This window comes from Mytilus californianus, unplaced genomic scaffold (assembly GCF_021869535.1).
Source record: "Mytilus californianus isolate M0D057914Y unplaced genomic scaffold, xbMytCali1.0.p SCAF_2, whole genome shotgun sequence".
Lineage (NCBI taxonomy): Eukaryota > Metazoa > Mollusca > Bivalvia > Mytilida > Mytilidae > Mytilus > Mytilus californianus.
In genome coordinates, this window is record NW_026262668.1 from 35,071,213 (window position 1) to 35,098,708 (window position 27,496).

Below are 27,496 nucleotides of genomic sequence, written 5' to 3' on the forward strand. Positions count from 1 at the left end.
TGAGGCGGGGTAATCTGTTTCTTTAATCCCTTGTTCAGGAGGATATATATATAGGGCCCAATCAGGAATGTTTGGATTGTTAATGAAAAGAACATCATCAACAAAACTGCATGTGAAATTAAATGATCTAGCCACCTTTAGTCTTTTTGTTTTTTACGAGTGTCTGTATGAACACAGACTCGTAAAAATAAGAAAAGGTCGACAAAGAGAGAAGCATAGTTAGTTTCCATAGGAATACCGACAACTGCTGGAACATTTTACCTTTAAATTCGACCAATATGTTGTCAATGAAAAACTCCAGCATACTGATAACATTGTCTTCGGTGTAGCATGTTTTATCCTTTGGTAATCCTTCTTATTAAGTCTATTTTTTTATGTTTTTGTGCTTTTATTGTTCAATTCGTTTATTCCTTGTCTTCTTGGTGTGATATTGTATGATCATTTTTATTTTACAACTCATGCTGTGCATGCTACGACCGTCTTGCGATGTCAAAGACGTATCCAGTGCCAAGTATCACATGAAAATGGAAAAAAATGTGGGATTTAATGTTAAGATGAATGATAGTTGATATTTTGAAATATTTTATATAGTAAACATGTTTACATCATATACTAATATTAAATGTTAAGTTAAAACTTAACATTTAAACTTTATTCTTTGTATTTGTATTTATAAATATTGAAAACATATTTAAACTTCAAAATATATGTATCAAACACCTTGGTCGTAAAGAATTAATCTGTTTAAATGGATGGAAACGGTAATTGCTTGACTATATAATCTATCCGACAGCAATTCACCTGTATATATACTATCAAAATAAAGGTGTCGGTCTATTAATCAGCCAAATGAAGAATTAAACGGAAGATCTTGACTACCGAACGCTTGATCAGATACAATATGGCGGTTTAATTAGAAAAATGATATTTTTATAGTTGCAACAGTTGTAAAATGAACATACGACAAGAGAAATTCATAAAGGAATTCAACTAAAAAAAGTAAGTATATAATATTTTGGTTTCACGAATTTTATGTGTGTTTGACCGTAACTTTTTATGAATATATATCGACTGCTATATAATTTAAAAATTGTTTACAAAAAAGATCATATTAAGTCTGAATAAAGCTAGACATTATGTAAAACTCATCGGTAACTCTACAATTTAATAAAATATTAAAAGATATCTGTGGGGTTGTCATCTCTTCAGAGCTAGATAAATTTGAATTTATACACTGCTTTGGTTTCTTCAAGTTTGTATCTTGTTTGATAGTATTCTTGGTTTACAGCTTTGCTGGTCTAGTATATTTTTCTAGCATTCTTGGGGTCTGCAGCTTTGCTGGTCTACTATATTTTTCTAGCATTCCTGGCGTACAATCTTGTTGTCGTATGTGTTTAGCCAATAGTATTATAAAAGGCGATTATTTAATATGAGGTATAATTAGAAATGAATCGACGATTAAAGATTTGTATATCCACCCACATCTAAATAGTGCCAAATTCTTATTAATAGTCAATAAAGGTTTCGTCTTCCGTCACCCATCTACGTATGATATTTTGAAATTGAGAATTTAAAACCAAAAATAAATTATTCACTATACTAAAATTTACGACATTCCCTATTGTTAATTTTCCCTTTTTAGACGGCGATGCCCGTGTGTGTAGTGATGTCATAGATTTTGACGAACGTAATTAATGCATCACTGGTAAATTATTAAGTCAGGGATTTCGTTACCATAAATTGCTTAAAACTTTTTCTAAATTCTTTCATAGATACAAAGATTTGATTAGTAAATGTGGCTGTACCGGTAGAAAACTTATTAAAGACGGTATTTCACATCCTAAATTTTACGGTAATATTGTACTAAAAGCGCGGAAATCACTATATGATTCGTGTAAACTCATGGAACCTTTAAACAAACTTATTAGTAAAGGTTATTTTACCAATATTGGAATTAGATCTTTGAATATAGTTTACTTTGGCACAAATATCGATTTTGTCATCAGAAAATCAAAACATAACTAAATTTGTATTCTTTTCAAACGTTTTTTTGGGATGTATAAATACACATCCACTTTCATTTTCTATATAGAGATTACTCTATCTATATATTACATTATACATATTTATCAACAGGTTAACTCCTAACTATCCTACTGCCTGTCGATACTTTTATTTTAGCATTGCACAAGTCGTGTCTTCTTTGACTGTTCATGACGTTAAAACACTAAATCCCTTGGATGTGTTTTAGTTGATTTTAGTCTCTGATGCATGATTTTTTTATTATTTATTGTTTTTGGTTTTTAACTAGCTTTCAGTAATTGCGAGTACTCTCAAATCGTACTTTCGTGATAATTTGACCTGTTTATACAATTTGTAATGTATTTTTGTTATTTAATGTTTACTTATTCAGTGTTATATCTAGTCTCACTATTTCTAATATATACCACCTTTGATAAGTGTTTAGTATGACGATAAATTTTCACTTTTGTTCTCGTACTAGGAACAACAAAATTATTTATTTTGTAAAAATTATTTCCGTACTCCATGTATACCTTACAACAAAATTTTTTTTATTTATCTGTGTACGTTATTTTATTTGGCATCATTTTGTCCAAGGTTATGGTTGTCTTTCTGATATTGGTTTACATCTAACCCCCTTGTTTTATTAATTTTGTATTTACATTGTGTCATAGATCAAATTTATTCGTTCAGAGTATGTTCACTTGTTTTTGTTAATATGTCTTTTGACTGAGTTAAGCCATTTCAATTGATATTTTATAGTGTGTCTTTCTATGTTGTGATGTTACACTATTGTTTCAGGTAGGGTGAAGGTTGTCGCCTATTAAAACGTTTAAACCCGCTGCATTTCTTTGCACCTTTCCTAAGTCAGGAACCTGATGTTCAGTGGTTGTCGTTTGTTGGTGTGGTTCATAAGTGTTTCTCGTTTCTCGTTTTTTATATAGATTAGACCCGTTGGTTTTCCTGTTTGAATGGTTTTACACTAATCATTTTGGGGGACCTTTATAGCTTGCTGTTCGGTGTGAGCCAAGGCTCCGTGTTGAAGGCCGTACTTTGACCTATAATGGTTTACTCTACAAATCATGTCTTGGATGGAGAGTTGTCTCATTGGTACTCATACCACATCTTCTTATATCTATATAGTAATCTTAAGTGTGAATTCCTTCTTTCACTGTTATACGTTTTTAAATTGCTTGTTCGTCTGTTTCTTCCATTTTCAATCTACTAAACCAGTCAATAATTTTAATGACAATTTTTACAAATTAATGTACCTGATGTCAAAAACTGAAAAATCTCCAAAATTCAAGACGATCTCATTGGTATTGCGTTTTTTTGTTCTAAATGACATTTGCTAGAAACGCTGACGTTATGTGTCGTTTTGACTTTTGCTCTGTCAATTGCTGGTTGACTATCAGCTCAGTTGTCAGTACTTCTGTCCTTACATGATTTATAACAAACCTTTTTAAAACTATCCGTTTAAAATTTTATAAATTATTAAGAAACTAATGTTTTCACTCCCTCGGGGAAAGTTGACCATAGATGGATTTGGCTATTATTTTTAGGTGTTTTTGGTCATTTAGCTTTTCAGCTGTTTCAGTTCTTATACATCCTTGGCTTTCAAATATTCGGCTCTGAGTGTTCCCGATGAAGATAAAACCAGAAAATCTCTTCGGACGCATGACATTAATTTAGTGTTTTCATAATTTAGAACTTAATCATACTGCAACATATATTGATTTCAAGTATTACAATGGAAACTTTCATTAAAAATAATAAAGACTGGTGCTACTTCGGTTAAGTATGTACATCTGTGAAACTAAATAATGAATAAATATATACAGAGATTAAACACGTGCCAGTTCTGACAAAAACCTTCATCAAGTAAGCTTTATGCTAATAGTTAGGACGGCAAATTACACTCAAATTATGGTATACATTGATCAATCGAAACTTAAAAAGAAAAACATAAATCAAGTAAATAAATTGAAAATAAATTCAACAATTGTTTATTTTCCTATTTTTTAAATATCAAGCAATTAAATATATTGCATTTAGTTTACCGAAGTGTATTTTTATGAATATGATTTTAATTAAAAATAGGACAATAGCTGAATAAGATATAGTTAATTAATTTCAAATGAGAAACTTTGGAAATATTTATCAGAAGCCATTATCGTTTATTAAAAGTTTGTCTATTTAATAGAACAACATGGTGTCCTGCTCTTAAGACACTCTGTAACGAACAGGATGCCAAGAATACTAATTAAAATATAAAAATTATTTTCCTTAACTTTCATTGTGAATAGTCGTTGAAACAAATTAAGTTTCACCAGTTTAAAATAAATTAAATAAATTAAATCGAGGTATTTGGTCTATTTTGTTCAAAACGGTTTTAAATTGTTCGATAAAATACATTTTCATTATGTCTGAGTATTTAAACCAAAATTGGATGTATTTTATAGTTATGTTTATATCATGATAACATGACCTGAACCGAAAACTATCAATACTCAAGGTTATTAAATAGAGACCGTGATTTCCGATAAAAAATAACGTCTCGATTCTGCGTAGTAAATTGTACTGTTTAATGTAAGTAAAAAAAGAATTTGTAGTTCAGTTTGTTATCAAAATTTAAACAAGAAAAAGAACGTCTCGCCACTGACTAAAACTTTCAATTGGTTAACTCATCACAGGATCCTGGTCTTAAATATTATACAAAATGCCGACAGCAAATGTTCACAATATAAATTCCACAACAAGCGAGTTTATAAGGATATAATGCCGAGCTACCATCACCATGTATGCTTTGGACCAACAGGTTTGGGTTTTTTGTTTAAGCATATTCTATTTGCCTAAATGGGCAGAAGGCGTGATACACAAACTAATCAAACTTATAAAATCTTCTTTCATAAAACGATTTGTTACAGTAAAATATTAATAAAGTATGCATGCATACAATACAACACAATACAATATGTAAATTAAATTAAGATATGTAAAAATAATTATGTGAATGATTGTACACAGTCTGCATTGTAAGGTATTTTACACAATAAGAAGCATCTTTAATTCTTTAATAAATCCATATCCATTTTTAAAAATGATTTCATTTTGATCTTTAATAGTTAGTAACATATGACCAAACGTTAAAGTGGACAGTTCTCTGGTACACAGTTCAGATTCTTAGAACCACAACGCTCGGACATAAATGAGTAATATTGACTCTATGAAAGTAATAAAATATTGACTCTATGAAAGTATAAAATATTGACTCTATGAAAGTAATAATCATCGAAATTGTGTATCGAGTTTACGATTTCCAAATTCATTATCTTTAGGTACTTGGGCTTTTTATTTTAATGTTTGTTGCTGTTTCCTCTAAACCCGCCCAATACAAAAAAAAATGACAAAGATTGCAATGCACTCCCAGATTTAATCTAGTAAGTTGATTTAATATTTTGACCTCCTGCAAACATAATTATGTTTAATATTTTATCAGATTCATTTACTCATATAGATTTTCTCAGTAGTAAGTAGTAAGTCCTCATTTGTGTAGCATGAACAAATTATATTGTAGACTAAAGGCGAAAATACAATATTTGTAAATGGCATTTAAGTATTGATTGGTTACTACATGTATGAGAGAAAATAGTAAATTGTGTGCTATAAAGTCCAATCTATGTGTAGATACTATCGGAAAATTGATGAAATTCAACATGAAAAATTGATAATTCGTTTATATCCTATTGACAGATGAGAACGTTGTACAGATCTCGTTCCGACTCTGGTGATACTATTCACTTAAAGATCCTTAAAGCAATTTTAGAATTTTGTTAGACCACAACCCGTACATTTATTTAATTATTTCCTACTTAAAATTCTTCGAGGGTTAAACGTATAGAAAAAAAAATCCAAAAGAAAATAAAAATATTTAAGAACGAACGATTGAAATTTATTAAAATATATTCAAACATCCATACACACTTTCTTAATTATTTTGTACACTTAAATACAGTTGTTCAAATCAACTTCACATTGAGAAAAATTGTTTTACACAGAAAAGGTCCTTTTAGTGTTGATAGCAATTCTTTTATGTTTTCTATTATTCACAAATTTTCTGACTATAAATAAGAGATTGACACTTTGTATAATAATTTTCAGTAATTTATTAGAGACCGTATATTGACCTTGAGATGTCTGGGGTCTTTTTTGTCTGTATCGATGGGTTGATTTTTCACTGACGTAAACTACACATGTCCCTTAACTCACATGTATTTATTCCTTTGCCCCATGAGTGAGGGTCTGGATGGGGTATACAGAAAAGAATAATGGGCCAAACCAACAGAAAAAAGGAAAACAATAGAGAAAAATATGGCAAAAAATAAATAAAAAATAGAGAATAATGGGGTGCTAAAATATAAAGAATAGAGAAAAATGACATAAAACTTTTAAAGAATACAGAAATGAAGGACCCCCATCCAGACCATCATGAGTTTCTTAATACATTAGAAGCAAATAAGAAAATCTTGAAAACCGTCATGATTAGAAAACTATGTTTCTTGTCTTCAGTGAGTCCATATATATAAACCTCGTTTTTTTAACAATTACAACATTGCATTATATTTTCTTATTTTGCAGCTTAATGGTAAAGAGTTAACTAGTTCCTCGTCCTTTATAGATTGTTGCAAGATTTTGATTCGCATACAACTGTTTTATTTAATTTCTTAAAAACAAGTATTTTTGTTTTAAAAACTTAACTTTATTTACCCCCCAGAAGCCTCTTATACAAAGTTATTTTTTGCCAAACTAATAACAATTGATCTTGTTTTTTAAACTGATTATTTTCATCTGATTCATTTTCATTTAGATGTCCTTGTCTTAGATCTTTGTCAAAGTAAACGGTGTATTGATTTCGATTTTAATTTTGTGACTAAGAGGTTCAGAAGGGTATCAAAACTGAAATCAGATATTAAATATTATTGAAAATGAGTGTTACCGATTTCAATAATATAGCATACGAATATATTACTAAAAATATAAAACAAAAAGACTTTACAAAGCATAATTTATATCTGATATAAACAATTGTCGCTAATTTGGTCCATTAACTTTTTTGTGCGAGTGATTGATCAATTGATCGAAAGAATTATATTTCACAAATCACTGACCTTTGAAATTAATACATGTATTGTTGTTTCCAAACATAAATTAAGAAATTGTTAAAACATAAAACTGCCTTTTGAATTTTATATATAACAAAATGGAATTTGGATGGAGTTTAGTGTAAAATTAACAAAATGGTGCTTATAAGAAATCGTGCTGGTGAAGGCCAGATTTTTCGTCCAGGTAGGATTTTAAAAATTTTCTTTGTAAAACATGGTAAATCACCTAATATTTTTCTTCTTTCTTTTTTTTTTTGCGCTTCTAAAAAATGGAATAAAGGCCCAATTCACCAGGTTGTAATACTAATGGTTTGTAATTTGAAAGGCAACATAGTTGCTAATGATACCCTTTTCGATATACTAAGGGCCATCTTTTTGAATGCTAATAGGATACGGTGAGATTTATTGATTTTAAAGGTGCGTTTATATCGTACGATTTTCTATCAGATTCCACACTGTCAATCAGTTAAATCAAAAATCATTCTGTTCACACGATTTGAATTTTCGCAGATCACCGTAATCAAAAATGTTCCTTTGAATGAAAATTAGTATGAATAAACCCATTCATTTATTTAATTAGATTACTTCAGAAGTTTCTTTACAAACTAGGCATGCTCGTTCCGTATAAACGCAACTCAAGGAAAATAGCCACCTAGGAGATGTAAGTTTAAACATGCAAAATAATAAAAATTGATACCCGGCTCCATCGAGAATTTGATTGCTTTAAATTGGAAAGTTTCACCATCTGCACAATCTGCCAAAATGTATACACAAAATGAGATGCATTAGATGAATTTGGCAATTCTGTTTAGGTTCTCTTTTTTTTGTTAAAGGTAAATTAACAAAAATACCAAACTCCAAGGAAAATTCAAAACGGAAAGTCCTTTATAAAATAGCAAAATCAAAAGCTCAAACACATAAAACGAATGGAAAACAACTGTCATATTCCTAATTTGGTACAGGCATTTTCTGATGTAGAAGCTGTTGGATTATCCTGGTTTTATAGCTAGCTAAACCTCTCACTTGCATGTATGACAGTTGCATTGAATTCCATTATATTGACAACAATGTGTGAGCAAAACAAACAGACATAATAGGTAAAAATGTCAAATTGGAGTACAGCAGTCAACATTGTGTTATAATCTTAATCACAATAATAAAAACAAATAACTATTTTAACAAAGAAAATCAAAATAGCATATAGATACTCTATAGGCAAAGTACATAAGCAAAAATGAAAGACAAGAATATAAAAATGACCATAGCACAATAACACAATGGCGGGATGTATAAATACCGAGCCACGCCAAAAGCATATTACCATAAATGAACTAAACATTAAAATAGTACAGTTATATAGTTCCTTAAGTTGTTTCGTATTGACGCATCCCTGGCTTTTAAATATTTCGGTCTAAGCGTTCGTGATGTCGGTATTCAGAATCACTTTTTCATAATTTGATAAAAGCAATAATTTTAAATCTCAATGACTGCCGAATCGGCTGTCCACTACACGCAGTGTTTTTGTATGGACTTCACATACACATATGTTTAATTTCTAAATGCAGAAATATTTAAACACATTTTTTGGTCTGTTTTTGAAACAAATCTTAAAAATGTGTCCGGAACCTTTAAAACTATTCTAACTTTTTATGATTTAAAAACCCTTCAGGATATGAAAGTTTTTAAAGTTTTACATTTTGTATTGGAATTTTATATTTTGTTTGAAAAAGAGAAACGGGTTTCATGTAGCTCTCAAATCGTTTCAAAATGCTCTTATATAATAGTACATGTATATTCCTTATCAAAACAAAGTATTTGAGAGACGACATACTCAATTAGGTTAGGTTTTATTTCAAATATAAACATATCTTCCTTTCCTTTACTTGAAGTGATACTTTTGCTCGACGCGTCATATAAAGTATTGAAATACGTTGCAATCTGTATTGGCAAATTTGCTATTCGTTATCAAACAATACAAAGTCATACATATGTATTCAACTGAAAGCGATATAATATGACACCCGTACCGAAGTATAAAGGTAAATGAAAGTCGGTTTGCATGCATTAAGTTAATTTGAACCCACTAAGTTTTATGACATAAAATATGTAATCAAAATCAAAATACATGTATGTTATAAAAAAGGAGATGAGGTATGATTGCAAATGAGACAACTGTCCACCACAGTTCAAATGAAGTATACGTATGCAATTAAATGCCATTAGAAATGTGATGTGTCCGAGTTAGGTAAAATGTTGGTAAGAGTTATTGGTAACGTTAATGAGACAGTAATCAAGCAACACGCCTTTTCCAACATAAGTTGTTTGTTGTATGATGGACAAGCACCAACACCATAAGCCCACCTACAAAATTGACAGGGTAGTAGACACAAACACTGCTTATGTTTTCAACAGAGACAAAAAACAACTAATCAAGTAAGGGGATATTGAACGATCGTAAAAATGTTACCCCTCCACGTCCTGCACGTGCCTGTTCGATGTCAGAAGCCTGTAAATCAGTGGTTGTCGTTGTCTGCTGTCTATTATATTTCTTTTTCGTTTATTGCTTTGAACCTAAATCAGACTTGAATTATTATTTGAATTGTTTTAAATTTTGTCATGCCGGGACCTTTTATAGCTTTCTTTACGGTATGGGTTTTGCTCATTGTTGAAGTCCGTACAGTGACCTGCAGTTTCTCACATCTATTTCATTTGGTTTCTGGTGGATAGTTGTCTCTTTTGCAATCATACCGCATCAACGAGATTCTTAATTTGATACAGGCTGGAGTCAACTTGTTTTCTGCATACTTATATCTTTCTTTACAACATGGGTGCTCCGTAGAAGCACAAATAAAACACATAATAAAAAACTTATCAACCAGTTGACTTAATTCACACAGGGCTAAAACATTGTTAATTAAAGCAATAATTGATATTACTGTAATATGTACAGCCTGCAGTAACCAAACATACAAGTTCAGAGTATGTCATCTTCTGATTATTAAAAACCAAACCCCACTCTTGTGCACTCGAATATGTTAAACAAATATTTTACTGGGATTAAAACGTCATTGATAGTATTGGAAACCCGGTCTGATGCATCGTCCATTAATTTGATAATACTCACGAAATTCCAAATACCGAAAAAGATTACCAATCTCAGTATGTTTCTGTTAGTTCGGGATTGAAAAATTAATCCTTATAACTTACAAGATATATAACCTTTTGTTACTATGCGTAATTAACCAAACAGAAAGATTCAGATGACTTAGTCTTATTTGCTTTGCTAACGACAATATTGTAATAAACCTGAATGCTAAGGAATATAGATTCTTACAGTTGAATTCATAATTCCATATTACTTCCTATATGATTTGTGATTTAAAAAGTTCAGTAAACGATTAGATCAATCCTGGATGTTATACCTTCATTATTTATAGTGATAAATATGTATCTAGCCGCTACTGTAAACACGCCAACAATGAACCAACAATACTAGTTATAATAAGGAAGAGAAAGCGAAATATAACCATCAAAGGAGGGTTAAATAACACTGGGGGTAAGTCCCCGTTTTAAAAAATGGATATTAAGACTTCCTTTTGTTACAGATCGTGTGTCATTGTTGGCTTTTTCTGTTATCTTTTTGAATAATAAAAAAAAAAACAATTGATTACCATCAAACATAAAAAGGATTACTGTGATTAAAGAAAGCAAGCATGTGGAGCTACATAACTTTGAAAAGAATTTAATCGAAATATAGGTGTAAAACTTATCATTATGTAAACTATTACGGTTACTCTGAACCTGGGGTAGTGTTTAAATACCTTTAATTTTAAGTACATACTATTTTCGTTTTACGTATAGCTACAATTAGTCAAATCAAAGTATCAGATGATATTGATTAACATTATACAATTCTTTTGTGCACGTCTTCAAGTATGTGATCGGGCATTTAAATTCTACAATCATAGTTCACTGACAGTATTAAACATTTATTAACTGTTAAGATCTCCTGGTATGATAACAATATACAAGTGTTTTTTGCCATGTACATTTTTTTTTTCTTGGATACAAAACAATATATTTTGGATAGAATTGATCTCAGTTGAAAGTTTGATAACAAGTCAAGGCAGTAGAACCAAAATATAGTGTGGTATGTACATTGTTTATTTCTATTATTCCTTGCTTAAAACATTTCTGAAATTTTCTATATACAATGATATTCATTTTCTCGTTATGATATTGTTAAACTTCAGTGAAAAAGATATTCTGAAAAAATGTAATTGGCATCTATGTACGACTGCAGTTTGAAATTAGAATGATTTACACTGCTTTAATGGTCATTTATGCGAGTACTGTTCCTATCTCTTGTATAAAAATAAAAAGATGTGGTATGATTGCCAATGAGACAACTCTCCTCATGAGACCAAATGACGTCGAAGTAAACAAATGTAGGTCACCGTACGGACTTCAACAATGAGCAAAACCCATACCTCATAATAAGTTATAAAAGACCCTGAAATGACACAAATGTAAAACAATACAAACGAGACAACTAACGGCCTGATTTATGTACAAAACAATGAACATGATGAATGAAAAACAAATATAATATACAACAAACGACAACCACGACAACCACTGAATCATAGGCTCCTGACTTAGGACAGGCACAAACAGAATGTGCCGGGGTTAAACATGTTAGCTGGCATCAAACCATCCCCCTAACCTGGGACAGGGATATAATAGGTATGCCTATATTTCCTCGGCTCATTCCTTTTTTTTTTTTTCATGAACGCTGTTTTTAAATAGTTTATATGTATTTGGCTCCCACACTTTTAGCATCCAGCGTACCTGGTGAAGGTCTATTCCAATAATACAAGTTGCGCGTGACGTATATATTTATCACATAACGTAAATATATCTCGTTGTTTTTCACTTATTTTGTTAAGTGACGATCGCAAACTAAATTTTTGAGTTGTTGATACTTTAAGTCATCAGTCTGTCAAACGTCTGTCGGTGTTGATATGAGACGGAGAGTTCTATAAGGTTTCAAATTGATTGATCATATATAGTCAAGGTAAACATTTTTGAAGCTTAAAATAGTTCACAATTACCATAAATGCCCAAATGTAAATACAAAGTCTTTGAATAGTTATAGCAACATAAGTATGACTCAAATGAGCTGTTCGATAATAATGAATTAATCAATTAGTTCTACCTTTTCTGGAACTAAAATGTACTTGTTTGTGCATTAAACATTCTCATATATGGATAAATAAGAAATATCACTTACATGTGAAAAATAGTAATAGGTTTTTTTTACAATGAGCAAAAGTCATATTATTTAACAAAATCTAGCAGTAGCCGTTGACTAAGTTTCTATAATGTCGATTATTGTCAAACATGCTACTCTTCAATTAAATTCAAATATCGTATACTTTTTCTCATTACGCAATGTTCTGTAAGAATGATTAACATTTATCAATCTCTTTTCCTAGTTAAAAAAATCTTTCTTAAGAACCGCACTAATTCCAATAACAAATATATTCAGTAGTCAGGGCTTCTGTGCTGATATAATTTATAACATATTTTTAAATTTGCTCGTTGATAAATTAAGAAACTAAGGTTCCAACTCCCTTTGTTAAATTTGACCTTGCTGGGCTATTCTTTTAATCCCTTTTTGGTCATATACATGTAGCCTCCATCGTTTTTAACGTATCAATGCATCCCTGGTATTCAATATTTGGATTTTGCGTTCCTGATGAAGGTTAATCAAGTTTTTCGAACGCACGAAATTTATAGTGTTATTTTCATCATATTCCAATATACTCGTTTTTTATTTCATCGGCAACATATGTGCTTGGTTTGATGGATTGACATTGAAACAGAATGTTGGTATTAGTTCTAAAAATGACGAATAAAAAAAAATATGTTTCCCTGTTTGGATGTGCGTGATGTATAAATACACAGCCACGTCAGGTCAAGATGGGAACGTTAAATCCGATACCTCCTGTAAGTTTAATGTCACGCTCTCTACGTGTTAAGAAACCCAACTGTAAGGGGCCCATAGGTGGCAAAATGTCTGACCGTTTCCAATATACCATTTTTTTTCAGTTTGAAGTCCACAATTTCCAGCTCTTCGTTCCGATCGACCTACCTTGCAAAACCTACTGTTACAATACTTATTGTATTACGTTACTCATTAATTTGTTCTCGTCTTGAATATGCACAACATAATTGCCAGTAGACGATATGCAACCAAGCAACTATATATCAATCAGGTACTAGTTGCAACCCTTCCTGGCCATCTCTTTCTGATTTTTATATCGATGCAAACCCTTCTTGAAAGGTATACAGAACAAATCCAAGAAAACCTAAACTTTTACTTTCAAATAGAATTAATAAGTTTTTTTTTTTAATAATACACATTACATTGAATGCCTATACCTCATATATCACACGTTAAATGATAAAAAAAACATTACATAGGCCAGTTCATGAACTTTTTTTGTATTAAACTTGATACTGACTGACGATTCATAGCTATGACAAACTTTTTTCCTATTAATAGCCTCAAATCTGCGTACGTCTATTGTATTTTATCTATTTCAGTTAATTTATGGCGAGTTTCCTAGCACAATTTACTTTTAACTGAAAAATACCTCCAACACGTCAATATGAATAAGACTTTTACCGCGTCTCACCTTAATCGAGGCATTTTAACTAGGTTCCTCGTGTTCACTATAGATATAAAAGTAAGGATATGTATGATTGCCAATGAGATAACTACCTACCATATTCCATAGTCGATCAGATTTTATTTCTTTTTTTAACGTTCCATGGCCTTGTCACAATTATACAACTCTTGCATTCAAAGCAGAAGATACTTATACCCTGCCGATGCAGCATGTCGCATCCCATTATGACCTTGTTCAATTCCGACTGTTGATGTCTTGATTTTGGCAGTAGTGTACAACAGTCATACATTTCTGCAACGTTCACGATATATATCCTTTAACATGCAATCGGCTGTATAAAGAATGTATGAGGACCTTAATTATTTTTCATTAGCAGATTAAGTTGTACAAGGTAGATCATTGAAATAAATTACATTTATTCAAATTTCTTTCAAGAATCAAGTGGAGGGTGTTCCAAAGCTTGTTCAAAAAGCACTTGCAATATTTTTGTTCCTTTGCTATAACCACATCCCGTCCTCCTTTTCCCGAAAATCACCGGGTGCCACATATGGAGTAGGATCTACCTACCCTTCCATAGCACCTGAGATTACCCCAGTTTTTGGTGGAGTTCACGTTGCTCAGTCTTTAGTTTTGTATGTTGTTTTTTGTATACCGTTGTGTGTCTTTTGTTTTGTTTTGTTTTGGTTTTTTTGCCATGGCGTTGTCAGTTTATTTTCGACTTATGAGTTGAATGTCCCTTTGGTGTATTTCGCCTTTCTTATAGCCTACAGATCATTAATAGATTTATGTCTTGTTAAAGTTTCGGTAAAGTATAAAAACTTGATTTTTTTATAAAATTAAAAACGAACTACCTAAACATGTGAACATATAGATCTACAGAAATAATACAATATCGATGAGCCAACTGTCCCCCAGGGACCGAATGAGGTAGCTGTAAGCAACTTTAGGTCACAGTACGGTCGTCAATAATGAGTCCATACCGTATAGTAAACTATAAGAGGCCTCGACATGACAATATGTAACCAATTCGAACCAACCAACGGCCTGATTTATGTACAATACAATAAAATAAAAATGAATATGATCGGTAGTTACTAACAACAACCACTGAATTACAGACACCTTACTTGGGACAGACACATACAGAATTGCGGGGTTAAACGTGTTTGCTAGCGCCCAACCCTCTCCTGGGACAGTGATGTAACATCACAACATATTGTTAAAAATGAGTTGAAAAGGGCTTGACTCATCTAATCGACATAAAGCACAAAAAACAACTAACAAAAAGACTAAAAGACACCATGTACCGATCTCTGAGTATTCGCAGTTACTGAAGGTAGTTCAAAGCTAATAACAACTAATAAAAAATGAATGTTTCCCTATTCAGTCGCACAGTCTTATCTATAAGCCTGGTATATGTATCTTGGTGACTTCTTTATTACAAAATCAATTTTACGAATGCATCAACTTGGTTCTTTTATTCTACACCATTAGTGTTTAATGTTTTTTGAAGGGTTTGTTTTCAGTGTTATATATCCTATTATTTTGTAAATCGATTAAGAAGAATTGCTCATGAATTATAAATGTTTTCTTTCAGATATGGCGGTTTTAGTAGAAAATCCCACTTCACTAGATAATGAACTGAAAGGTCCGGTTACGGATGAAGTGCATCATGCTAAGCTTGCAGATGTTATTCATCTTAAGGAAGCCAGATTTGACGACCGTGGGCTTTTACAAATTTCAACAGTGAAACATAAACCGGAAATAATAAAATATGACATGAAACACAAAACCAGATCTGCAAAAACGAAAGACACCGACAACAGAAGTGAAACAACAAGACCTCTAACTGGTTTGACCAATGAAAATAGATTGGATGTTGAAAAATCGGAAATTCAAACAACTGCTCTGTCCGTTACCGTTGAACGAAAGCCTCTTCATAATATTCAGCCTGGTAGGAGTGTAACCGACCATGGACGAAGTTTCGGTGGTGCCCATCCGGTTCATATTGGTTCAGCGCCACCTATGTCTTCACCAACTGCATACGAAAGAGGTATGCTGATTCAGCAAAACAGGAGTCGTCGTGTCCCTGCTAGAATGGTCCGTCTAGCAACAGTCTCAATGTCTGCAAGGTAAGTTTGAAAGAATTTTTTATGAATTTTCAAAAAAAGAAAGTTACATTTCGGCAAAGTTTCAAAATCATATTATTTCCATAAGCAACTTTTGGTGCCTTTTTTCAGCTGTACTGTGACAATAATTATAAATTAGAGAAGAAAAATAATCACGAAATTCCAATACTTATATTACAAAACTAAACAAATTAAGATTTGAATCAATCTGTGTATTTGACACTTCTTTCTGTGAATGTTTTAAGTATGAATTTCCGGTTTAATAAATGAAATAAAATAAATAATGAAAATTAAGTGTTCCTAGAAAACTACTATACAGAACTTAACATTAGAAATAAATTGTCATTCACGCCGCCCGATCCCTTTATATATAAATTTCTTTTGAATTAATGGCCTTTCCTTTTTCATCATTTCTACGTATTCTATAGAAAAACATAGAATTCGAATCAGCAGTGTTGGGTTGATAAAGAAATATCGGGTTTCCAAGAGTCCATTAGTCCACATTCATCTTTACTTGTCATTTCTTTTATAAAATCTTTTAAAATTTCTAAATTGTCTTTTTTAGGTAATATTCAGTTTCAATGAAGTTTTATTCACTCATTGTTCCTTTAATATAGAATGATAGAATAGATATCATGAATGTTAATCATTTTCATATTTTCAAACTGTCCATAAAAGACGTTTGGCTGTGTAACATACATGAAACTATTTTAAACCAGTTAATAATAGGTAAGGATAGAAACAATTTAGCGATGATATTACAAAATTATTGTTTTATTTTAAAATTTTACAATATAGGGGAAATAATTTGATTTCAAAAAGAAAATCTCCGTAGCAAAATTAGTATAAAGATGGTATGAAAAAAGAGGTGATACTTACTGAATAAATGGGCGGGGTCAGATCCGGTAGTTCAGTGGTGGATTAAAGATTTACGAGGAATTTAGCTAGGGTTTAATGATTGATATCTTCAATATATAACATCCCTAGACCTACAGATGTATTACAACCTCATTAGCTGCACAAGAGGATGAGTCCTTGGCTCAGTTGGGTGAACTCTCACCTAGCTTACTGTGATAGAGGTGGTCCCGATTTGGACCCGTGTTGTGTATCAGTATATATTTTACACAAAAGATGAATTATTACTGGTCATCTATTGGAAGTTGCCATTTTGATGACTTGTCTTCTTTGACAAGTGTTTGTTTTTTTGTTGTTTTTTTTTGGGGGGGGGGGGGGGGGGTATTATCCTTTGTACGGATTATCATACTAGTCAACAAAAGAAACGATACAAGGCAATGTATTGTCCATATATAATGAAAATTGGATACACTGCACCAAGGTAAATAATTGCCCAGTTGGTCTAATATTTACAGAATGTTATTTTCTTATCAAAGTCATTGATTTAAGGCAAATACGCGATTTTTTTATTTCGCAATTTTTGTTATTTCAAAAATCGTATTTTCACCCAAAATTTCAAAAATTAATTTTAGAACTTAAAACTTTAAACGTAAACATGGTCTGCTTAATATTTTGAATGCCTATGCAGATATTTAAATACTTAATTCTCATCTTCGAAATTAAGTGCCGACTTTTGTCATCATTTTCCGCAAAATAAATTTGACCCCTGTGTTCAATAACACGGTACTTTCTCACTTTTCAATTTGGTCAGATTATTTTAGTCATATGCATTTGCTTTGCAAATGAATGTTTTTCGTCGAATAATTTAACAGGTTTTTTCCTATTTGTTATATTTTATGATAAATTGGAGTTCATACTTGTGTATCGTTACATTTGATGACTAGTACATTAGTCGTTGATCGTCAAATTTGACTGATCACATATTTTCATGAGTATCCGGACAGGAGTCATAAATAGAGTAGGCATTGCTTCGATTTCGAGGCAGTTGAGTTAATCACTGGTTTTTAAAAAGGTTCCCATTCTTTTTTTTTCTGTCATCATTGTACATAGTTAAAATCCATTTACGAATTACAACTTGATACATACATATAATCAGTCTTTAATAAACATATCCTATATAAGGGGAATAACTCGATTTTAAAAAAAAGTTTGTGAATAGACCGTGTGCATGATGAAATACAAATAACATAATTAAGTTGGAGCAAGATTTGAAAAAATGCTTATTCAGTTAAGCTTGAACATTATTTTGTAACGAAACAAATGTTTTCGTTCGGATAGTAAATTGAAAATTTCTGCTTTCATTCGTATATAAATATATTGGAGAAATATAACACCATAGACATGATAGACCAAAGGACGAGGAGGTAAACAAATAAAGGTCATGATACTGCCTTCAACAAAGAGAAAAACCCATACAATATTGAATGCTTTAAAAGTTCCCGGCATGACTTAGGCTAAAAACAATACACGAAAAATAAATTATTACAGTCAGACAGCATTGAACGACACCCATGCACTGACTTAGGACTGGCACATAAAGAAAGTGAAAGGGTTAATAGATATAAGAAGATGTGGTATGAGTGCCAATGAGACAACTCTCCATCCAAGTCAAAATTTATAAAAGTAAACCATTATAGGTCACAGTACGGTCTTCAACACGGAGCCTTGGCTCACACCGAACAGTAAGCTAGAAAGGGCCCCAAAAAATTACTAGTGTAAAACCATTCAAACGGGAAAACCAACGGTCTAATCTATATAAAAAACGAGAAACGAGAAACACTTATGAACCACATCAACAAACGACAACTACTGAACATCAGATTCCTGACTTAGGACAGGTGCAAACAAATGCAGCGGGTTTAAACGTTTTAATGGTACCAAACCTTCACCCTTTTTCTGAAACAATAGTGTAACATCACAACATAGAAAGACACACTATAAAATATCAACTAAAATAGCTTAACTCAATCAAAGGACATATTAACACCATTGAACATACACGGAACAAATAAATTTGACCTATGACACAATGTAAATATAAAATAAATAAACTAAGGGAAGAATAATAAAAGTAACATGTTATATCAGTAAGAAGTGTTAAACAATTAAAGAAAAACAATATGCTTGAACAAAAATACCATCCATTTGCAATAACTTTAAACACAGGTAAATGTTTGTGAGCGCCAAAACTTAAACTAACCTTGGGCAGTGGTATAACAGTGTAACATGAAAAAAATAACTGTAGAACTCAGTCTGAAATTACTTGACGGATCGGATCGGCACGTAACACACTAAAATAGCCTAGCAAAAATACAAAAAAACCCAAAAATATCAATCTGAGAGTACTCGTATTTGCTGAAAGCTTGTTCAAAATCATGTTCAACTGATAAATGAACCAGACTTAGATATCAATCAGTATAATTCAAACGGATTTTTTGTATAGGAGAGGCGAAAGATACCAAAGGATTATTCAAACTCAAAGTCGAAAATAAAATGACAACGCCATGGCAAAAAAAGAAAAAGACCAAGAGACAAACAACAGTATATAAAAACACAACATAGAAAACTAAAGACTGAGCAACACGAACCCAACGGATTTTGTGTATAGATATCATAAACAGTCCGAGAAGAGTATGACCTTGTGCAATGTAAAAATATAAGATCGACAGGTTGTAGGACCATAAGTGTTCATAACTATAGCAATAGTATAGTAATAGAATTGCAAAAAAATATATATGTACGGAATGTCAACACAGATAAGAACATAAATAATAAATAAAGTTGTATTTCAAACTAAAATAATGTAATCGATAATAATTAAGAAAATAAAACCACACAAACAATTCTTTCACCATAACATTATAATTTTAACCCTTGTCAGCAAGTTATAAGCCAAAACGATGGACCCGAAGGACCCTTCCATGGTTTCCAAGTAAATTGCCTTTTTGCAAAAAATCAGCAATAGTTTTTATAGTTATGGTGGCTAAGGGGGGGAAATAAGCAAAAAAAAAAATGATTTCCTATTGAGTCCCGTTCCAGTTAGATTTTGTACTTGTTAAAGTCCAATCATTATACTTTCAAAGCATGTGAAATTTTAATCCTGACCTTTAACTTTAGACAAGAAATAGTTCTATATTATGAATAAAGGAAAATGTCGAGTAAATGTCAATGAGACAACAACCCAACGACTAAATAAAACACAAAAGACATTTATTTGATCACCATGGACTTCGGGTGTGAAGTTTTGCGTGAACAGGTACATTATACAATATATAAGATCACACTCGACTATAATGAAGTAGAAACTACGTGTGATTAAAATAGTTAATTGACTGATCAAAAATTAATAATCATTACGCGATCACGCATCTGATAAATTCAAACTATTTAAGCTAATTGTAAAGACTACCCCCACAAATGTTTATTCTTTATATCTTGAAACGGACTTTAATTCAGTTCCATCGAGATAAAATTGTTCTAAAATCAATGGGGGTATTTAAAACCTCGTGCTGACAGCAACTTGTTCAAAGAGTCTGCATTAATAAATAATCAAATATATGTATTTGTATAGCAGTTTGTAGATAGTCGTTTATAAATGTTCGCTTTAGAGATTGGTGTACTTTGTAAAGGGGTGTTAAGTCAAAAATTAATACCGTTTTGATAGAAAAGTATTCCGACTGCTATAATGTATATCAGGATGTGTTGATTGAAACTTGATCTGTTGTTAGTGATAGCATGGATAATTTTGAATTATGACATTATCTTTATATATGTAAGCATATACATATATATGTTTCCTCCTCTTAATGTACCAAGGATTAGAATAGCAAACTGGAGCTATTATGGAAGGTAGGTCTAATAATATAAATGAAAAAAAAATTGTTTAAGTCTTAGTTATCTATCAAACACTTCTTAATCTGTTGTATTGTTAAAATATAAAGAATAGAGAATAATGGACAACATTTTTAGATAATAGAGTAAAATGGCTTATTAAATTAAAGAAAACAGAATTGAAGGACTACCCATCCAGACCCTCATATAGAATTTGCTCAGCCTACGGGTTAGTACAGTAAAATAGTTTATGTTAATTGTCATCCAGTACTTACTGGTATTGTAAATATCCAATTTTTTCTTCATCGGAAATTTTCTATGACAAAAACCATCGAAATTTTAAAAGGGTCACATAATGTTATGAGGGGGAAAGGAACAGGTGTAGAAGGATGAAGACCTCGAATAGTGCACAACATTTACATTTATAAGGAAAAAGACGAAAAAGATTACTAACATTTCGCATAATAAATTTAAGCAAAAAAATCAACCCCAAGGATGTCTGGGGAATAGAAATAAGGTCACTGCAGATCTTCTTCCGACCGGCAGTAAAACCCTTGCCAAAGTTAGGCATCCGTTTGGCTGTGCGGGAAGTACAAGTACGCAGCCACGTCCTGCCAGAATAGGGACGTTAAATCCGATGCCTCGTGTAGAGAGAGTGCCACGCTCTCTGAACGTTAAGAACCCTTATAACAACTCTGAGAGGGGTCCGTAGGTGGCCTGTTACAAGGCAAAATATGTCTGTCCCTTTTCAATATACCCTTATTTTCCAGTGGCAGTTTAAATTTCCCCGACCTTCATCCCGGACGGCCTCTATTACAGGACCTATCTATCGTATTCATTGTTAATTTGTTCTTGTCCTGAACATGTATGAAATATTTTCCACTGGACGTTAAGCAACCAACAATCCATCATCATATTTCAATATGAGCGAATGGCATAAACAAAAAGCTAATTTGCTTCAAGATGTCCTATAAAATGATATTAATATTTGTAATAATTTTTTTTGGGACAATCCTTCGTACATGTACAATTTTTCCTAAAACTACATGTTACAATGGCCATTTTACATGCATGAAATATTTGCCACAGGATGTTAAACAAGTAACAATCAATCAACCAATCAAAAAATTTCAGGCCACCCTAACTTAGATCCTCAAAGATGGGTTGCAACTTTATAATCAACATTATTTCTAGAACGATTCAGTGTTGATTGAGATTAAAAAATATGAAAAAGTCAATAACAAAGACCAAATTTACCCCATTGGAAAAAAACTTAATGTTAAGATACGCAGTTCGTTCACTGCTCAATTTTGCATCTAGGTTAAGCGAGGAAAACGGAGATATTGGCTTGAATCCATAAATCGCAATTCACATTGGATAGTACTGATTAAATTTGTGTTTTAACAGAAAATTGGACGACTTCAAATTACATTCTTTCTTCTGTAAAAAAAAATATCCAAACTTATGACAAACAACTCTAAATTTCCAAACCATTTGTTTGTTCATGATTCCGTTATTTAAGTTTCAAGCTTTGATAGCTTTAACTATTATCTAAATGTCGTTTTGATCATTTGCTTGTTTACACTTTTGTTATAAATTCTGCCTTATCTCAAAACTAGTCGAGTTATATATTTGCATGAACGACAAACATTTATTTAATGATAATGCACATGTTAAATTTTTCTTTTTAACAATATGGATTTTCTAATTGTTTAAAACAATTAACTCGTTATCTTATAATCAAGTTTTTATGAACGATTTTCAATACATTGCATGCATGGGTTGATCTATATCAATATCAGTCCATTTACAAAAGCAAAATACTATTCATTTTACTTTTGTTGGTGCTTTTTTAAGTGGTGCTTGATTATTATATGATGAATTCTTAGGGGGGAAAAGCGTGTATTGGTGAGTTTATTTTAATATATTTATAAACTTTGTAGATTGAGTAGGGCAAATTCGTTTTATCACGACTGAGATAATCTTTTGATTTAAAATATTTTATGTATATCATACTTGAAATTTGAACTCAGCTCTAAAGGGTGGAATTCTTATTTATACGAATGGTAACACTCGGTCGATCATTGTATTTGCATAAGCACTTTTAGTGCAAGACAACTCAGCTAAATACTGGAACTATTCCAATATAGAACTGTTTCATATATTCAACTGTTTTATCAAAGCAACGCGTCTTATTATTGCATGATGTTTTATTTTGACTTATAACACAACGCATAAGTTATATCACAATGCCACACTTTCTCCTCGTAAAAAAACACACCAGCTCACCGGAGGGTTAGTAGTTGACCTATTAAAGATACTTGTCCTACTAAAATACTTTGTTTTCTGATCAGATTCTATTATTCCATCTCTATAACTAACATTGGTCGTTAACCAGAAGAATGAGCACTGAAATATTTATAAGTTGTCTTCATTATTTAAATGTATATCTTTGGATAGACTATTATTCAAAGTACATGATACTAAAACGATGATACTTATTCTAAAAGACATACAAATGCATTTTTTAAATTAATAATTTTTGATAAAAAAAAGGCACTGATCAAGTTTATGTTGTTCTGCAATGTTTATGACAATGCTGTATGAAATGTTTTTACAAGTTCAGTCGTCGATATGATTAGTGTAAAAATGCAATCTCTGTATTACTGAAAAATTATTGCACCAGGGTTTTCGATATCACAAACTAGTCAAAACATTTACTAAATTTTATCATCGGTACAAGGACATCATTCGTAAATATAAATCAACATGCAAACATCTTACACGTTCAGGTATTTCACATCCAATATTTTATGGTAATATTCTTTACAAAGCACAAAAATGTCGGCATTCACCTCAAAAGCTAACCAAACCTTTAAACAGACTTATTCGGAAAGGATATAGTTACGATACTGCTGTCAAGTCATTAAGGATTGCATATTTTGGTATTAACATTGATTCACTCATAGGGTCTTTGCATCGGAAATAAACACATTTATTCTAAAACCAGTTGTTGGCATGATACGGGTTATGTTTTTCTCATATATTTTATGATGGTATGATACTAAACCCCTAACGGGAGGGATTGTACTTGATTTTCATATGATGAAGACATAATCTTTCAATCAGTTTAATTGAGGTCTGGAGCTGGCATGTCAGTAACTGCTAGAAGTCCTTTGTTCATTTATGTATCATTGTCATTTTGCTTAGTTTCTTTTGTTACCTATTCTGACATCGGACTCGGACTTCTTTAAAACTGAATTTAACTGTGCGTATTGCTATGTGTTTCTTTATTCTACATTGGCTAGAGGTATAGGGGGAGGGTTGAGATCTCATAAAACATGTTTAACCCCGCCGCATTTTTGCGCCTGTCCCAAGTCAGGAGCCTCTGGCCTTTGTTAGTCTAGTATTTTTTTTAATTTTAGTTCATTTATATGTTTTGGAGTTTAGTGTGACGTCCATTTTCACTGAACTAGCACACAATTTTAGTTAGGGGCCAGCTGAGGACCACCTCCGGGTGCGGGATTTTCTCGCTGCATTGAAGACCCATTGGTGGCCTTCGGCTGTTGTCTGCTCTTTGGTCGGGTTGTTGTCTCTTTGACATATTCCCCATTTCCATTCTCAATTTTATGCATGGTTTCTGTTATTAGCAGTAGAAGTAAGTACTGTAACCTTGCTATCAGTAACTTTCTGCATTCTTTGAAACAGTATAAGACTGTATTGATTTTTATTTTGTTGTGCTTTTGTTGTTTGAATTCAGACATGGTTGTGCGGAAACTTTTTCCGGATTTTTTTTCATATGTGTATTTTTCTCTTGTCTTTTTGTTGTCCCGCTGACCATGGTGATATTAGCGATTAGTGTTAAACCAGAAACTTACAATTACTTGGAATTTACACCCGGCACTTGAAGCTGTTGTTGTTTAAATCCAAATCATCGTCTCTGATTTTTCAAAGAAAACGATATAGTTTAAAAGCAGGTTGCGAAGAGGACCCATAAATGAACCGTTACGCAAAAAGAAATATTCACATTATCGCTTGTTCAACATTAAAGCGGGGTAACAGCTAGGAGACTTTAGTTGTGCAAGTACAAATAAAGAAATTATTTATTTGTGTACCTGCTATTTGTACAATAGTTGGCTGATTGCAGAATAAAAATGAATAACAGGAGATAAATTAATCAGACAGCAACCCAACGAGACTAAACAGAAAAAATATATATAAAGGAACTAGCTTATAATTTAGGCATGTCTTTACCAATGTCAATTTACTTGTTTATGAAGACGCATTCGTTTATCTGGCCCAAGGTCATGATAAAGCAGGAAGTAACTATTTTATACATTTATTGCTATAACCCTAGGTACCCTTAGGATGTCTAAGAGTCCAAGTGAATTAAAAGTATTATAATTCACATCGTATATAACCGATACTTAAAGGGCAACACTCAGGTATTCATCTCTCTCGGGCTTTTGAATTTAGCAGCTTTATTTACATGTATGGTAATTACGGTATAGATGCTTAATTAACAATAGACCACAGTTGGAAATATTCAATGATGACAAAATTGTGTTAGAAATTAATCCTGATTATAATTGGTCAATTAAACTTAATTTATAAAGTGTACATTTAAAATCAAATTAATATTAATATCCATTATTATACAAAATCCACCAAGCATACCAAACAGACTTAAAGTATTAAGTAGCAAGTTGTTTAGGGATTATTATGACTGTAACAGTGTTGGGAATACATCAAAAATAAAATATGGAGCAGAAAGGACGCGTACAAGCATTAAATAATGAGGGATGTTTTGCTATATATGGATTCTCTCCTCTTAAAAGAACTACAGGATCAGGAAGGATGTTTTCGCGTATTTCAAGGTTTGAAATTTAACTCAAATTTATTCGTAAATCAGTTATAATGACCATAAGAGTCCATTTTCTAGTACAGTTTTCATTTTGTTAGTATGTCAATAGACGAAACGCGAGTCTAGCGTTCAAAATTTTAGACCTGGTATCTATGATGAGTTTATTTACAACCACTGGGTCAATGCCACTGCTAGTGGAAGTTTCCTCCCACAGGGTATCACCAGACCAGTAGTCAGCACTTCTGTGTCGACATGAACTAACCTTGATGTGGTAATAATTATAAATTAACTGTTGACAAAACTTTGAATTTTTCGAAGCAATAAGGATTTCTACCCTAGGACTAGATTACTAGTACCTCGGCTCTATCTGGCAAACCCTGTGGAAATGTTTGGTCCTTAATGCTTTTCAATACTTTATTTTGCCTTTAACTTGATTCGAGCGTCACTGATGAATCTTTTGTAGACGAAACGCGTAAAAATTTTAGGCCTGGTATCTATGAGTTTAATTAGATTTAAATTTAAGTCTTTGTCATGTTGGAAATATTTTGATATCGACAGAAAATGCAAGTTGTTCTTACTTAACATGTACCTTGGCTTCAGATTACACACATATATGCATGGTAAATAGCCTTATGGTTACGATACTGTTGTCAGGTCATTAAAGATGGCATATTTTGGTATTAATATTGATTCACTCATAGGGTCTTTGTATCGGAAATAAACACATTTATTCTAAAACCAGTTGTTGGCATGCTACGGGTTATGTTCTTCTCATATATTTTATGATGGTATGATGCTAAACCCCTAACGGGAGGGATTGTGCTTGATTTTTATATGATGAAAACATAATCTTTCAATCAGTTTAATTGAGGTCTGGAGCTGGCATGTCAGTAACTGCTAGTAGTCCTTTGTTAATTTATGTATCATTGTCATTTTGCTTAGTTTCTTTTGTTACCTATTCTGACATTGGAATCGGACTTCTTTTAAACTGAGTTTTACTGTACGTATTGCTGTGTGTTTGTTTAATCTACATTGGTTAGAGGTATAGGGGGAGGGTTGAGATCTCGCTAAACATGTTTAACCCCGCCGCATTTTTGCGACAGTCTCAAGTCGGGAGCCTCTGGCCTTTGTTAGTCTTGTATGTTTTTTTAATTTTAGTTTATTTATATGTTTAGGAGTTTAGTATGACGTCTATTTTCATGGAACTATTACACATTTTTGTTTAGAGGCCAGCTGAAGTCCGCCTCCGGGTGCGGGATTTTCTCGCTGTGTTGAAGACCAATTGGTGGCCTTCGGCTGTGTTTTTTACTCTTTGGTCGGATTGTTGTCTCTTTGACACATTCCCCATTTCCATTCTCTATTTTATTTTGCATTCGACTTTATAGGACCATCTATACAGTTCTATATCTAGGAGAGGGTGCTATCCCGAATTCCCGTAAAAATAAAGCATCCTTTCCCGGATCCCGTAAAAAATAATCATTAATCCCAGAGTCCTGATAAGGGTAAATCCCGAATTCCCGCGAAAATAAAGACTCAATCCTGTATTCCCTCGAAAATAAAAACCCAATCTCGTATTCCCGCAAAAATAAAGGCTTAATCCCGATGTCCGAAAAAGGTCCTTCCACCCCTCATCTATGTATGGTGTAAGTGTAGGTGAATTAAGACAGTGCAGACAACTTTAGTTGTTCGTTGCTTTTGTGGATATTTAGTCACGTACGGCTATCCTAGATCTTTTCATTGTAATATATTGTGTGCAATACTGTTTATGATGAGAACCATAAGAAATTTATGTTAGATGGTAGGGACAGTAACAGTTTAGATCGAATTTGAAAAAAAAATGTAATTATTCACGAGACGAAATCAATCAACAATTCA

The 27,496-nt window shown here is 32.1% G+C and overlaps 1 protein-coding gene across 4 annotated transcripts in view; it reads left to right on the forward strand.

Moving 5' to 3' along the window:
• The first annotated feature begins 832 nt into the window (after positions 1-832).
• LOC127729774 (protein STPG3-like) overlaps positions 833-27,496 on the forward strand; it is a 35,418-nt gene continuing 8,754 nt past the window's right edge. The window contains exons 1-2 of one of the 4 annotated variants that reach the window (XM_052237654.1): positions 833-999; positions 15,480-16,014. In XM_052237654.1, the coding sequence (XP_052093614.1) occupies positions 15,482-16,014 (533 nt within the window). In that variant the 5' untranslated portion in view covers positions 833-999; positions 15,480-15,481. Of the gene's footprint in view, positions 1,000-7,238; positions 7,369-11,240; positions 11,335-15,479; positions 16,015-20,503; positions 20,776-27,496 lie in introns of those variants that run through there. The other 3 variants (XM_052237653.1, XM_052237655.1, XM_052237656.1) reach the window with 3 other exon arrangements.